Source organism: Myotis brandtii, unplaced genomic scaffold (genome assembly GCF_000412655.1).
Source record: "Myotis brandtii unplaced genomic scaffold, ASM41265v1 scaffold111, whole genome shotgun sequence".
Lineage (NCBI taxonomy): Eukaryota > Metazoa > Chordata > Mammalia > Chiroptera > Vespertilionidae > Myotis > Myotis brandtii.
In genome coordinates, this window is record NW_005353789.1 from 5,550,545 (window position 1) to 5,565,701 (window position 15,157).

At 43.4% G+C, this 15,157-nt stretch overlaps 2 protein-coding genes across 2 annotated transcripts; both read left to right on the top strand.

Annotated features, from left to right (window-relative positions):
* Positions 1–1,161: 1,161 nt before the first annotated feature.
* LOC102248470 (kelch repeat and BTB domain-containing protein 4-like) lies at positions 1,162–10,653 on the top strand. Its single transcript, XM_014544943.1, is given in 7 exon segments — positions 1,162–1,248; positions 1,498–1,620; positions 8,540–9,067; positions 9,307–9,579; positions 9,581–9,612; positions 9,614–9,991; positions 9,993–10,653. Coding segments are annotated over 7 exon segments (1,827 nt in total). The 3' UTR covers positions 10,399–10,653.
* Positions 10,654–13,625: 2,972 nt separating this feature from the next.
* On the top strand, positions 13,626–15,006 carry LOC102238932 (pre-mRNA-splicing factor RBM22). The gene has a single exon (XM_005857435.2). It carries the CDS (start codon positions 13,662–13,664, stop codon positions 14,916–14,918), a length of 1,257 nt encoding a protein of 418 aa, XP_005857497.1. The 5' UTR covers positions 13,626–13,661; the 3' UTR covers positions 14,919–15,006.
* Positions 15,007–15,157: the final 151 nt, after the last annotated feature.

The following is a 15,157-nucleotide window of genomic DNA, read 5'->3' on the forward strand; positions in this document are numbered from 1 at the left end:
TTTGAGCTCGGCGTGTCAGCATTTTGAAAAACCCTAACTTAACTCTGGTGCCGTGTCACATATAGAAATTTTTTGATATTTGCAACCATAGTAAAACAAAGATTTATATTTTTGATATTTATGTTATATATTTAAATGCCATTTAACAAAGAAAAATCAACCAAAAAAATGAGTTCGCGTGTCACCTCTGACACGCGTGTCATAGGTTCGCCATCACTGGCCTAGATAGATGTTACAGGCAGTGGGTTTGCATGCAACAAAGGAACACTTAACTTGCAGCACCCACCATTTTATAGCAAGCAGTAAATAAACCTGCCCTTTTACCTAGAGGGAGACATTACGTCATCCTTCAGAGTTGCTCAATGAAAACAACCCTGAGAATTGGCCCAGCTCAAGAATGATCAGAGCCTTGCCCTCTTAGTATACCCGAAGAGTACATGTTCCTACAGGCGTGCCTCTCAGGCTCATCGCATATCGCTTCTCCCAACATTGTGTTTCCCGTCAATCTGTCTGGCATATATAATTCAAAGTCTAGGTAGGAAATTCATTTCTAATGCAACAAGCTAGACAGAGATAACTGAAGCATGTCTTGGTTGATACTTGCAACATCAGGGTTTTTGGCATTTTAGTGCTGAGGTCTTAGGTAACCAGAGATGCATGTTGATAAGGAAATAATTGGCAGAAATAGAAGGACAATTCTAGAGTATGCTGGCTAAATTTTGTTTGGAAAATAAAGGAAGTCAGCTGGATCAGTAATAATGCAGCCTTAGACAGCATAGTTTGCCCCACCCCCTCCCAACACACACACACACACACACACACACACACACACACACACACACACCAATGTCCCTTGCCCCTTCCTCCTATCAGCTAGAAGGGAAAGATGAGATACATGTAGCATCAAAAGATCTCCTTTTGGAGATAAATAATTTAAAATTCCCTTCCTTCATATTTTCTGCCCTGGGATCTTTGTTTAATAGTAAATAATCAATACCAATCACACAGCATTCACTGAAATTTGACACAACTGAAGACGTAGATTAATTCCTGCAGCCAGTTTTGAGTGTCATTATATATCAAGGAAATTCTTTGGGGGAAAAATAAAATGATTTTCCAAGTAACCTTTCTTTATTTAATTTGTGACTTTAAGGAGCCAACATGAACGGTGCGATCTGGGATCTCCACCGCTGCGGAAAAGCAAAAGAGAAAGCTCCAGGAATACCTAGCAGCCAAGGGAAAACTGAAGTGCCAAAACAGCAAGCCTTATCTAAAAGCCAAGAAATGCCCAAATCCTCCATCTTCTAAATCTAATATTAGACCCCAAAAGGATGTTGCCAACCATGTTGCTTTGCCTGTTAAAGCTATAAGACCTATCAGCATTAAACATCAGCCCAGCCCTGCCATTAAGGGTCCCAGCTGCCAAAGTTCGAGCCACCAAAACTTTTGGGCAAAAGGCTGACTTCAGGATGTGTTTCTTCTCTCCCAAACTGTCAGCCTTCCAGCAACCGTCAGCAACAGCACAAAGCTGGATCATCCTCTGGAGAGCTGTCGAGGAAAACTGGGGGTGACAGGTCAAGGAAATACTGCACAGACTCTGTGGACATGTCCATGGTGAGGGTGAGTCCTTACACTACTTTCTAAAAGAGGTGAACAAAGAACTTGTCCCAAACTGTACTGGACTCTGAGAAGTCACCACATCCTCAATTATGGACCAAAAATGAACCAAAGACTAGTTCTTATAATCCAACCAAGAGCAGTTTGGCCCCTGAACAAGCCTTGGGTAAAAGTTCATTGAATCGTGCTCTTCTGAAAAAGACAGAACTAATAAACAATTTGTTAGAGAAACACAAACCAGGATTCCACCAGGAAAGTCATGGCAGCTCCCTAAAGGAGCAGCTCTTGCAAAACTAGGAGGAAAACCCCCAAAGATAGTTCCCCCCCTCTCTCTGTTCTGAATTGCTGTAGCTTTAGTTTATCTATAAGAGTGATCATTTTCACCCAGCCTGCATGACTCAGTGGTTGAGCGTTGACCTATGAACCAGGAGGTCACGGTTTGATTCCTGGTCAGGGCATATTCCCGGGTTGCGGGCTCAATCCCCAGTAGGGGGCACGTAGGAGGCAGCTGATCAATGAGTCTCTCTCATCATTGATGTTTCTATCTCTCCCTCTCCCTTCCTCTCTGAAATCAATAAGAATATTTTTAAAGTGATAATTTTCTTAGTCAACATAAGTTTTATAAATTCTAAAATCAGTTGCTGTGTTTTTTTATTTGGATCATTGACTTAACAAGGGCATATAATTATTTTAACTTATATCATACTATTACAACAAGCAGTTTAAGACTTTGAGATGTTTAAGCAAATGCCCAAACAAGTCCTTAACTTCAGACATGAGATTGAGCTTGGTTTGACAATAAGAACACCCGATTAACTCTGAAGGGCTAGATTTGGACAGATACAGCTAAGATTTACTTGTGTAGAAATATTTGGCCCAGTGGGCTAAACTCTTCTTGTGACAGTGTAGAGATTTTTCTGCAGATGTGGGGTATAGCCAGCAGGCTAGATATTTGTTTTGTCAATGAGATACCCAGGACAATATTACACATTATCAACTATTAAAAAAATCCACCATGGAAAAGATACTAACCCCCTGATCTCACATTCCACTTTTAGAGAACCCAAAGTGAGACAGGTAGCTCTATATGTAACTGATGGGAAAATATCTCCAAGATATATTAGAAAGAATTGTAAGTTATTTTGAAAGTGTTATGGCATAAAATAATATTTGTACTATCATTTTACTTTGTGGAAAATTAAGCATATGTGTAGAAAGTCTGGAGGTAACAAAAATGCTTTCTTTTTAGAAAGAGGAATCACAATTTCTAGGGTAAAGGACAGAGAAGAGACCAATTTTTTTTTCAGTGAGTGATACATGTAAATAACACAAAATTCAAAAGATATGAAATGTATACAGTAAAAATTAGGAGTTCAAGTCAAGCTGGTAAAGAAAAAAAATGAGGGAACAGACTGAGGTCTAATATTTCCAATATTCAAAAATTTTACAAACAAAACACTTAAAGGTAAAATGTACAAGACAGGCATAGGTAATTTACAGAAAAATAAGTAGCCATTGCTTACTGAAATTCACAAGTAAGCAAAGAAATATGCCCTCTCGGACTTTCTCATTGCAAAATCCTAGAACAAAACATGGTACTCGCCTTCTCCCACAACCACATCAAAATTACAGAACAACCATCATTCAGAACCAACTGAAATATGGCTGAATGAAAGTCCTACAACTAGGGAATTAAAATGCCACACCAAGACTAGTAGGAGGGGCAGAGACTCAGAAGGGACTGGTCCCACACCCACGTGTAGCAAGTAAAAATTTGAAGCAATATCTCAGCTGTAAAGGTTACCCCTGTGGAGTGAGGGGTCCCACCCCACACCAGGCCCTTCAGCCCATGGTTCCAGTACCAAGAAGAAAAAAGACCCTATAAGTTCTGGATATAAAAACCAGTGGGGATTGAGGCTGAGGAAGACAGAGGACTGCTGGAATCCCAGGCAGTTCCTCTTAAAGGGCCCTCACACAGACTTACTCAGACTCACTCCTTCTGAGCTGCAGTGCTGGACCCCACCTCACCCAACTTTTGGATCTACCCAAGCTGTTTCCAGTGTTTGTTTGTTTTTTTCATACAAATGGCCTCTCTTGGCTCATTCTTCAGATTTTCCTAAAATCTCTCAGACAAGCAGCATCTGGACTCTGTGCCCCATACCTCTTGCTAAGTGACCCCAGGCCTGGCACTAGCAGCAGTTGGCCTTGGTTCACAGCCTGGTTTCACCTGGACACCTCCAAGTCAAGAACAAGTAGCAGCCATCTGCAGATCACTCTGTAGCTCATGCCAGGCAGCCCAGGGCAGAACACAGGTTGTGGCTGACCTTGGCCTGCACCTTTCAGGAGGACCCAGAGCCAGCATACATAGTGGATAGCTTCAGAGCACATCGAAGCACCACCCAACCATCTCCACAAGCAACATACTCAAGAGCCAGACTCAGTGGGCACCAGAGCCCCACAGTGGGTGGGCCTATACATAGCTGATCCTCCTCAGTGTTCAAAGCCAGTCTTTGCAGTTGACCGGCCTGGGAAAAATCCCTCCCATTGACATGCCAACAGCAATCAAGGCTCAACTATGAAAGGAGGGTGTATACAGCCCACATGGAGGGGGGCACCTTGAGTGCCCAGCTTGGGTGATTGGGGAGGTTGTGCCACTGGACCCTACAGAACACCTATTACATTAGGCCACTCTACCAAGCCTGGGAGATGTAGCAGCTCTACCTAGTACATAGAAACAAACACAGTGAGAGTGCCAAAATGAGACAAAGAAAAATATCCCAAATGAAAGAGCAAAATAAAACTAAAAAAAAAAGAACTTAAAAAATGGAGAGAAGCAATCTACTAGATGCAGAGTTCAAACACTAGTTATAAGGATACTCAATGAACTTAATGAGAACTTCAACAGCATAAAAAAGGACCAGTCAACAGCATAAAAAAGGACCAGTCAGAAATGAAGAATCACTAACTTCAACAGCATAAAAAAGGACCAGTCAACAGCATAAAAAAGGACCAGTCAACAGCATAAAAAAGGACCAGTCAACAGCATAAAAAAGGACCAGTCAACAGCATAAAAAAGGACCAGTCAACAGCATAAAAAAGGACCAGTCAACAGCATAAAAAAGGACCAGTCAACAGCATAAAAAAGGACCAGTCAACAGCATAAAAAAGGACCAGTCAACAGCATAAAAAAGGACCAGTCAACAGCATAAAAAAGGACCAGTCAACAGCATAAAAAAGGACCAGTCAACAGCATAAAAAAGGACCAGTCAACAGCATAAAAAAGGACCAGTCAACAGCATAAAAAAGGACCAGTCAACAGCATAAAAAAGGACCAGTCAACAGCATAAAAAAGGACCAGTCAACAGCATAAAAAAGGACCAGTCAACAGCATAAAAAAGGACCAGTCAACAGCATAAAAAAGGACCAGTCAACAGCATAAAAAAGGACCAGTCAACAGCATAAAAAAGGACCAGTCAACAGCATAAAAAAGGACCAGTCAACAGCATAAAAAAGGACCAGTCAACAGCATAAAAAAGGACCAGTCAACAGCATAAAAAAGGACCAGTCAACAGCATAAAAAAGGACCAGTCAACAGCATAAAAAAGGACCAGTCAACAGCATAAAAAAGGACCAGTCAACAGCATAAAAAAGGACCAGTCAACAGCATAAAAAAGGACCAGTCAACAGCATAAAAAAGGACCAGTCAACAGCATAAAAAAGGACCAGTCAACAGCATAAAAAAGGACCAGTCAGAAATGAAGAATCACTAACTGAAATGAAGAATAATTTACAGGAAGAATAATTTACAGTAGAGTAGATAAAGCTGAGAATCAAAACAATGATTTGGAATATAAGGAAGCAAAAAACACCCAATCAGAACAGTAAAAAGAAAAAAACAAGCCGAAAAAATGAGGATAGTGTAAGGAATCTCTGGGACAAGTTCAAGCATACCAACATTATGGGGGTACCAAAAGGAGAAGAGAGAGAGCAAGGGATCAAGAAACTATTTGAAGAAATAATGACAAAGCTTCCCTAACTTGGTAAAGAAAAAAAAATAGACATTCAGGTCCTGGAAGTACAAAGAGTCCAAAACAAGATGAACCCAAAGTGGCCCACACCAAGACATGTCATAATTAAAATTCCAAAAGTTAAAGACAAAGAGAATCTTAAAAGCAAGAAGAGAAAAGCAGTTAGTTGCCTACAAGGGAGCTTCCATAAGACTGTCAGCTGATTTCTCAATAGAAACTTTGCTAGCCAGAAGGGAGCAGCAAGAAATATTCAAAGTGATGAAAAGCAAGGACCTACAACAACCAAGACTCTACCCAGCAAAGCTATCATTTAGAATTGAAGGTCAGATAAAGACCTTTACAGACAAGAAAAAGCTAAAGGAGTTCATCATCACTAAACTGGTATTCAATGAAATGTTAAAGGGTCTTCTTTAAGAATAAAAATAAAAAATATGAATAAAATGGTAATAAATACAAACCTATCAACAACTGAATTTAAAAATCAAAACAAATCAAGAAGCAGGACATAAACAGACTCATAGATACAGAGAATATTTTAACAGTTGCCAGATGGGAGGGCTCTTGGGGGATAGGTGAAAAAGGTGAAGGGATTAAGGAGTACAAATTGGTTGTTACAGAATAATCATGGGGATAAAATGAGATTTATTGAGATGATCACTTAGTTACATGTCTGATCACGGGTGTTCACCTAAATTGAATATAATGCATGTAAACTATAACTGAAAAATTAAAAAATTATTAATTCCTGTTTCTAATGTGGTTTTATAATGGTAATTAGCATAATAGGGTGGAAAATATATCTAAATTTTTACTCTGCCACTCTAATTCCTTAGAATAATTTCCCAGAAGTGAACAAGTACAAGGCATTCAAAATTTGCACAATACTATACCAATCACTACCCTGATAGGGAATCAAATAAGGTCCTAAATTCTAGAGACCCTCCTCCCAGAAAATGACAGGATCCAATCTCATTAAAGAATTGGGGCTGGGTGAAAAAAGTAAAGGGATTAAGAAAAAAACTTCATAGACAGACCACAGTATGGTGATTACCAGAGGGAAAGGGAGTGGGGAGAGGTAGAAGAGGGTAAAGGGAGGATAAATAGTGATGGAAGGAGACTTGGCTTGAGATAGTGAGCACCCAATACAATACACAAATGATGTATTATAGAATTATATCCCTGAAACCTATATAATTTTGTTAACCAATGTCACCCCAATTAAATTCCATTTTTTTAAAAAAAAAGAATTGGGGAAGGCTTCCTTGAGGAATTGAATTAAATATTAGTGAATTAACCAAAAGGAGAGAAGTTTATGACATTCAATAAAAGACCACAGAGGTACTCTCTCACCCTATACAGTCTCCATTCTCATGTGATTTCACTTTTGAGAATAGGAGTCTCTGGACATAGAGATCAGATGCCCTATCCTAGTAAACGACACCACTATTCACACAGAATCCCTGCTCACAATCCCAGGAGTCCTGTGAAATGCACACACCCAGCCATCAAATCCAGTTGATTATGCCTTTCAACATTCTTCTAACTAGTCTATCTCCTCCCTTCTCAATCCTGCCACACTGGTCCAAGCAGGACTCACAGCTCACTCCATTTTCCCTTTTTTATGAAATGCCAACAATAATTTTTAAAATGAAGTTTGAGCATATCAAATACCTTCTGTCAACCAACTGTTAGGGGCAGAAATAGAATACTGGGGGCAGCTATAATTTTAAGGAATATTAATCATGCTCTGTTAACCATGATTGTTTTGTTCTGAGTAAGAAAAGCCCATTCTAACCTGGCTGGGAGTTGCACGCAGGACCTGGGAGCTCACCTGGAAAGGCAGCCCATCCTCCCTATCCTGGAGCTGCCTATTATCATGGAAATATTAACAACCTTATTGCAGAAACCAGAGCTGCCAGCCCTTTGAAGACCCCTAGCTCTTTGCAAATTCCCAGGCCGCATTACCTCTAAACTGCCCATCTGGCATACCCTTTTGCCTACTTCCCCATGTAATCTTCACCCCAATCTTCTACCCAATATAAACAACTAGTTTATGGGGGGGGGGGCAGAACAGATTTTTGTGGATGACCTGCTGCTCTTCCGTACTGCCAGCAGTATTGGAATAAACACTCATATGTGATTCAACCCTGTCTCTGCTGAATTGGTTCAAGTAGTAACAGGCAGCCAGGACCCACTGATTGTCCGGTTACACAACTACACTTAAATTATTTTAATAGCTTCCCTATTATGTATAAGATAATGTCCAAAATCTCTAGCAAGACCAGCAAGGATATCATCTAATGCACAGCTTCCTCTCTGCTAGTTCAGCAAATGAATGTTTCAAACATGGAACTATACATTATAATATTGAATGTCATTGAGAGATGTGATCTGTCTTCATGACACAGCTCAGTCTGGTGGGGAAAGTGAACTAATAAATGAATATATGGTCACAAATAGAGCAAGTAAGTGGGGGGTAGCACAGAGGGTGGTAAGCAAGAAATGAAATAAGGCACAAAGCTGAGACAGCAGCACTTCAGCAGATATCTAAAGTATAATAAGCAGTCTCAACCTTCAGGTAAGGAAAGATGAAGATACACAGGAACTACATCTATAAATGCCCAAAATGGCCTTTTTTTTTTTTTTTTTTTTTTTTTTTTTTGCTTTTGGCCCAGTATGAATAAAATAAGTTGAGGAAGATTTGCCAAGCCCAGGGGCAAGGGCAACAGTGGTCTAGAGAAGTCTCCCCAAGGAAAAAGAAAGGTGGGGGGGGACATAAAGAAGTATCTAAAAAGCAGAGGTTCCGGGATCCGGGCTTCGGAATGATAGGAAGGGAAGCAGGTGAGAAAACAAGGCAAGCTGGTGGGAAAACCGTGAGGTGAACGTGGCCCTAGCTTGGTGTGGCAGAATCTGGAAAGAAGGCGAGGACCCTAAAGAATCGGAACGACAACTGGCAGAGAGAGAAGTTGGCTACTGTGGAATCACCAGAGGAGCCTGGAGCATTCATGGATGAAAACTACTTTGTGAACTACACTTTCAAAGATCGGTCACAGTCAAGCCGTGTGGCTCAGGGCATCATGAAACTGTGTCTGGAGGAAGAGCTGTTTGCTGACGTCACCATTTCAGTGGAAGGCCGGGAGTTTCAGCTCCACCGGCTGGTCCTCTCAGCTCAAAGCTGCTTCTTCCGGTCCATGTTCACGTCCAACCTGAAGGAGGCCCACAACCGGGTGATTGTGCTGCAGGATGTCAGTGAGTCTGTTTTCCAGCTTCTGGTTGATTATATCTACCATGGGACTGTGAAACTTAGAGCTGATGAGCTGCAGGAAATTTATGAGGTGTCAGATATGTATCAGCTAACATCTCTCTTTGAGGAATGTTCTCGGTTTTTGGCCCGCACAGTGCAGGTGGGGAACTGCCTTCAGGTGATGTGGCTGTTCACTTCCAACCTGAAGGAGGCCCACAACCGGGTGATTGTGCTGCAGGATGTCAGTGAGTCTGTTTTCCAGCTCCTGGTTGATTATCTCTACCATGGGACTGTGAAACTTGAGCAGATGAGCTGCAGGAAATTTATGAGGTGTCAGATACGTGTCAGCTGACATCTCTCTTTGAGGAATGTTCTCGGCTTTTGGCCCCCACAGTGCAGGTGGGGAACTGCCTTCAGGTGATGTGGTTGGCAGATCGCCACAGTGATCCTGAGCTCCACACTGCTGCCAAGCACTGCGCTAAGGCCCACCTAGCCCAGCTGCAGGACACAGAGGAATTTCTCCACTTGCCCCACCACCGACTCACTGATATCATCTCCGATGGAGTTCCATGTTCCCAGAACCCAACAGAGGCAATAGAAGCCTGGATCGATTTTAATAAAGAGGAAAGAGAGTCTTTTGCAGAGTCACTCAAGAGTAGCTTGAAGGAAATTGGGGAGAACGTGCACATTTTACCTGATCGAGAAAGAGTCATCTCGTACTCACTCATTGTGCTGAAGATGACTCCATCAGTGTACGTGGCCAAAACAGTTTGTGCCACCAGATCACTGCAGCCTGCAAGGATGGTGGAGACTTGTACGTGGTAGGAGGGTCCATCCCACGGCGCATGTGGAAGTGTAACAACGCCACTGTGGACTGGGAGTGGTGTGCGCCCTTACCCCGGGACCGGCTCCAGCACACCATGGTGTCTGTGCCCGGGAGAAAAGCTATATATTCACTGGGTGGCAAGACACTGCAGGATACCCTCTCCAATGCAGTAATCTATTACCAGGTAGATTATAACAACTGGATAGAGACAACACAGCTAGAGGTGGCTGTGTCAGGGGCTGCTGGAGCCAATCCCAATAGGATCATCTACTTACTGGGGAGGGGGGAATGACCTGGACTTCCTTACCAAACCTTCCCGACTCATCCAGTGCTTTGACACAGAGACAGACAAGTGCTACATGAAGCCCTATGTGCTGCCCTTTGCCGGCCGCATGCATGCCGCGGTGCATAAGGATCTGGTGTTCATCGTGGCTGAAGGGGACTCCCTGGTCTGCTACAATCCCCTGCTAGACAGCTTTACCCGGCTTTGCCTTCCTGAGGCCTGGAGCTCGACCCCACCCCTCTGGAAGATCGCCAGCTGTAATGGGAGCATTTATGTTTTTCGGGATCGATATAAAAAGGCGGATGCCAACACCTACAAGCTTGACCCTGCCACTTCAACTCTAACAGTCACCAGAGGCATTAAGGTGCTGCTTACTAATTTGCAGTTTGTGCTGGCATAAGGCAGTGGGGGAAGAGCGGCTGACTTCTGTCCTCCCCTTTTCCAGTACCTTCCCATACAAACTGGAAGTGTCCAAAATCCCAACTCAGAGGACTATGTTATCTTGTGGCACATGTTCAAAAGGCAGCACTCAGCCCTTCCCTGAATCCATAGGGGTAGCCATTGTGGGGCTTTCTAGACTGCCACTGCTCAGCTGGCTGCTTGAATGAGTGCAGGCCAGCCTGTTCTCTGCCATCCCTGGTAATCCTGTGCCTACTGCAGATTGCTCAGAGCAAGCATCTCCTTGGATCTTAGGTACAGCCTCTCCTCTTTACCTGATTGTTGAGTGTGTTTCCCCTCCACGTCCCACGTGGTTCAGGGTTCGGGGTCTGGAAGAAGAGGCGGACACAAATGAAAGAGAAAAGACACGAGATAATTTGGAAATATTGGGGGACCAGGCGGGCAAGTCCAACTCAACGAGGAGGACTTCCACTGATGCTAAGGCCTCACCAAGCTTTTATTGATCTGGGATAGCCCTTAGGTAGGGAATATCCAGTAACACACAGACTAGCCCATCAGCAGGCAATTTCCAGTAATAGGCAGACTATCTAATCAACAAGGATTTACATGAATATCTAATCAACATGGATTTACATGATTAAAGGTGGGGAGGTTGCTTCAGCTACCATTAACTGGATTAACTGGGTGGTGCACAGCTCCGACCTTTGCTAGGGCTTCAAAGGTCACCAGCTTTTGGGGGTCTCTATCTACACTTACCAGCTAGTGAAGACAATAGGTGGTCTTCCACACCTGATCAGTGTTAAATATAAGCAGCCCTGACCCCAGGACCAAAGGAAAAAATGCCAATCTTTCTCCTATAGTCTGCAAAGTTATTTGGTAATTTTTTCACAAAGAATTAGGTGTTTAAGAGTTTTTCCTTTAGGCTTTGGTGGGAGAATGGACAAAACTGAAGGTGTCCTTCACCAGCAAGAGTCAACTCTAAAATTCTGGACATAAAGAAAAAAAAAAGAAGTATCTAAGCCAGAGCAGTCTTTTCCAATTTGTTAATTATCTAGTGTATTTAGTTCACCAAGACTTAGCATAAGGCAGTGATAAATATTGGACTATCACCCAAGTGTCCAAAACCCCAATTCTAAGACACCTCTTGGTAGGAACTGGGAGGAGTGGCAACTGGGAGGCAAAAGCAAGACTTCAAATTAAGCTGTGCCCTTCACCCAGTACCCAGCAAGCAGACTCTTATCTTCTTCACAGATGGCCTCTAGGGCCCAGAAGGACATATGGCTCAAATGATCCGAAGCCTCTTGGGGCAGACAGCATCAGGGAATGGTCAAAGAGCTAGTACTTAAAGTACTTCTGTGCTTCTCCCACTCCCCTGGGACCACATCACCCTGATCTGTTGCTACTAAGTCTAGCAGTCTTTAAACAAGCAAACAACAACAACAAAAAGGTAAAAATTAAATTTGAAAATAAAACTGTCAGGCAGAATAGCTCTACTCCAGCAAAGGCGGTAAGTAGTTCTAGCAGTAAAACACGAGTTGTGAGTAGTACAAGAACCTAAGCTTCTAGAACTATCTCGTTGTAAGCACACAGATCTATAACCTTCATGTCTATAGCTCACACCTGACATGGGGGAAGGGAGTGCAGGACTTGTGGGGTGGACAGTCCACTAATCTACAACTCAAGATTAGGCCTCACTCAAAATCTTCCTGCCAGTGTGAGGCAGAGAATAAGCTTTCTTCTGGGTCACCAAGCAATCAACCATTAGTCAAATATACTTCCATTCTATTCCAAAGAACTGAAGAACTCCAGACCCAGAATTAAACAATAAGACTTCCTTGATTACATTCTGCACAGACCCCACCTGTGGTGAAGACTGGTACTTCATGCAGACACATCTACACTCATCCTCTGCAAGCTGGCTTTTCTCACCCTTTCCCTTGGAGGTGAACAGTCAAGGTGAACAGCTGCCTTGAATAATCTCTCCCTATAGGATTATCTCTCCCTGTGCCTGTAAGAAGAGCCAGCATAGCAGTGCAACAGCCTGTAGGATACCCTCACATCTATGAAGGCTGCCAATATTCTGGCTCTGTTGACTGTTTGAACACTGACTGGCATCACAGCTGATCCAGCCCCTGCTGCCACATCTAAAATGCATTTTCTCTAGATTCTCTATTATTCTTCAACCAAGTGGCATAAGAATCTACATTTGTTAACTCTCAGCCAATCTAAGACAAATGTTACCTCTTCGCAACCAAAAAAACCTTTAGCCACTGAAAAATGGGTGTACTGAGTTCACTGTGCCTTTTAGAACATTTACAAGTTCCCTAAGAGCTGGAAACTTGTAGGAGACATGAATAGTTTATCAGATGATCCTCAGAAAGTCTTTGGGGCAGTTCCCTAAGTATGCTGGGAATTTCTAACCAGGCCAGAAGTTTCTAAATGAAAATACAATTACAACTAGGAAGTGGGAATAGCTGAGACTTGAAGGCTGAAATGGTCTGAAGCCTCTTAGGGCAGACAGCATCAGGGAATGGTCTAAAACAAACAAGAATTTTAAATTTTCATCTAGTTCTTTATTTTTTTTATTATGGCTCATAAACTATTTAAAATAAGATATGTGGCTCACACTGTATCTCTATTGGACAGCAATGCCCTCATGGCAATTAGGAGGTAGCACCCATACTAAGAGAAGAACAATTCCCAAGCATCAGAAGGATGGTCACTATGAGGTGGTACAGAGATTGGCCATCTCTGGATATTAATGCTCTAGCAAGAGCTTGGCATACCTGCTACTTAGTCATTCTGGTCTGCTCCATAGAAGGCTCTCGTATACCCACTTATGCCGGAAGCCAGTCCATCCTTGCTGCTTGACACAGTTGCTGCAGGGAAGAAACATCTGCACAGCATATGTTTCAAGGGACCTGGCCTATATGGCATATGTTTGCTCCCCTTCTTGACGCTATGTGTTTTAACCAAGGTCACCTCTCTGAGAAAGGTTGTTTCCCCAGGTAGGGATTTTTCCCTGAAGTTAGGGAGGGAATAAAACCCCTTAACTAAATGCCAGGCGGGTAGTTAATCACTTTAACTACAAACAATCACCCTTAAGCTACATAATCTTTACTCCCTGGAATGGAGATAAGAAACGCCCTAAACTTTGGAATAGAAATTGACAGGATTAAAATCAACTGGTATAGGGACCTGATGGGATTGTGGTGGTTCTATCTGCCAACTCGGAAGCAGCGGCTGCCTCCAGACACTCTCAAGATGGCGACCTCTCTGGGTTCCAACACCTACAACAGGCAGAACTGGGAGGATGCGGACTTCCCCATCCTGTGCCAGACGTGTCTTGGAGAAAACCCGTATATCCGAATGACCAAAGAAAAGTACGGGAAGGAATGCAAAATCTGTGCCAGGCCATTCGCAGTGTTTCGCTGGTGCCCCGGAGTCCGCATGCGTTTCAAGAAGACTGAAGTGTGCCAAACCTGTAGTAAATTGAAGAATGTCTGTCAGACTTGCCTCTTGGATCTGGAGTATGGCCTGCCCATCCAGGTTCGTGATGCAGGGCTGTCTTTTAAGGATGACATGCCAAAATCAGATGTCAACAAAGAGTACTACACACAGAATATGGAGAGGGAGATTTCTAACTCTGATGGGACACGGCCAGTTGGCATGCTGGGGAAAGCCACATCCACCAGTGACATGCTGCTCAAACTGGCCCGGACCACACCCTACTACAAAAGGAATCGACCCCACATTTGCTCCTTCTGGGTGAAAGGAGAATGTAAGAGAGGAGACGAATGTCCATACAGACATGAGAAGCCTACAGATCCAGATGACCCCCTTGCTGATCAGAACATTAAAGACCGATATTATGGAATCAATGACCCTGTGGCAGATAAGCTTCTAAAGCGGGCTTCAACAATGCCTCGTTTGGACCCGCCAGAGGACAAGACTATCACCACACTATATGTTGGTGGTCTGGGCAATACCATTACTGAGACAGACCTAAGAAATCATTTCTACCAGTTTGGGGAGATTCGGGCGATCACGGTGGTGCAGAGACAGCAATGTGCTTTCATCCAGTTTGGCACAAGGCAGGCTGCTGAAGTGGCTGCGGAGAAGTCCTTTAATAAGCTAATTGTCAATGGCTGTCGACTTCATGTGAAATGGGGAAGGTCCCAAGCAGCCCGAGGAAAAGAAAAAGAGAAAGACGGAACCACAGACTCTGGCATCAAGCTGGAGCCTGTGCCAGGCCTGCCAGGAGCTCTTCCCCCTCCTCCTGCAGCAGAGGAAGAAGCCTCTGCCAACTACTTCGACCTGCCCCCCAGTGGCCCTCCAGCTGTGGTGAACATCGCCCTGCCGCCACCCCCTGGAATTGCCCCACCCCCAGGTTTTGGGCCACATATGTTCCACCCAATGGGACCACCTCCTCCTTTCATGAGGGCTCCAGGACCAATCCACTATCCTTCTCAGGACCCTCAGAGAATGGGAGCTCATGCTGGGAAACACAGCAGCCCCTAGCACATTATCACCATTCTGGGGCTCTACAGAAGACAGGGCGCTTAAAAATCCCAGTAAACGAATCTTGGAATAAATATATTTTTCCTTCCTTTGTAGTTTCCATAGTAGCTGAATGTGTTCAGATGTGGGCAGTCAGAAAACAATAGCCATGCTTTGATTGATGGACCTCAAATAAGCTGCCATTGACACATCTGGTTACTATAACGTTACTAATAAAACTTAATGCCTGTTCCCCTTCT

Coding starts and splice junctions, on each gene's coding strand:
- LOC102238932 (XM_005857435.2), top strand. CDS start 13,662: ATGGCGACCTCTCTGGGTTCCAACACCTACAACAGGCAGAACTGGGAG.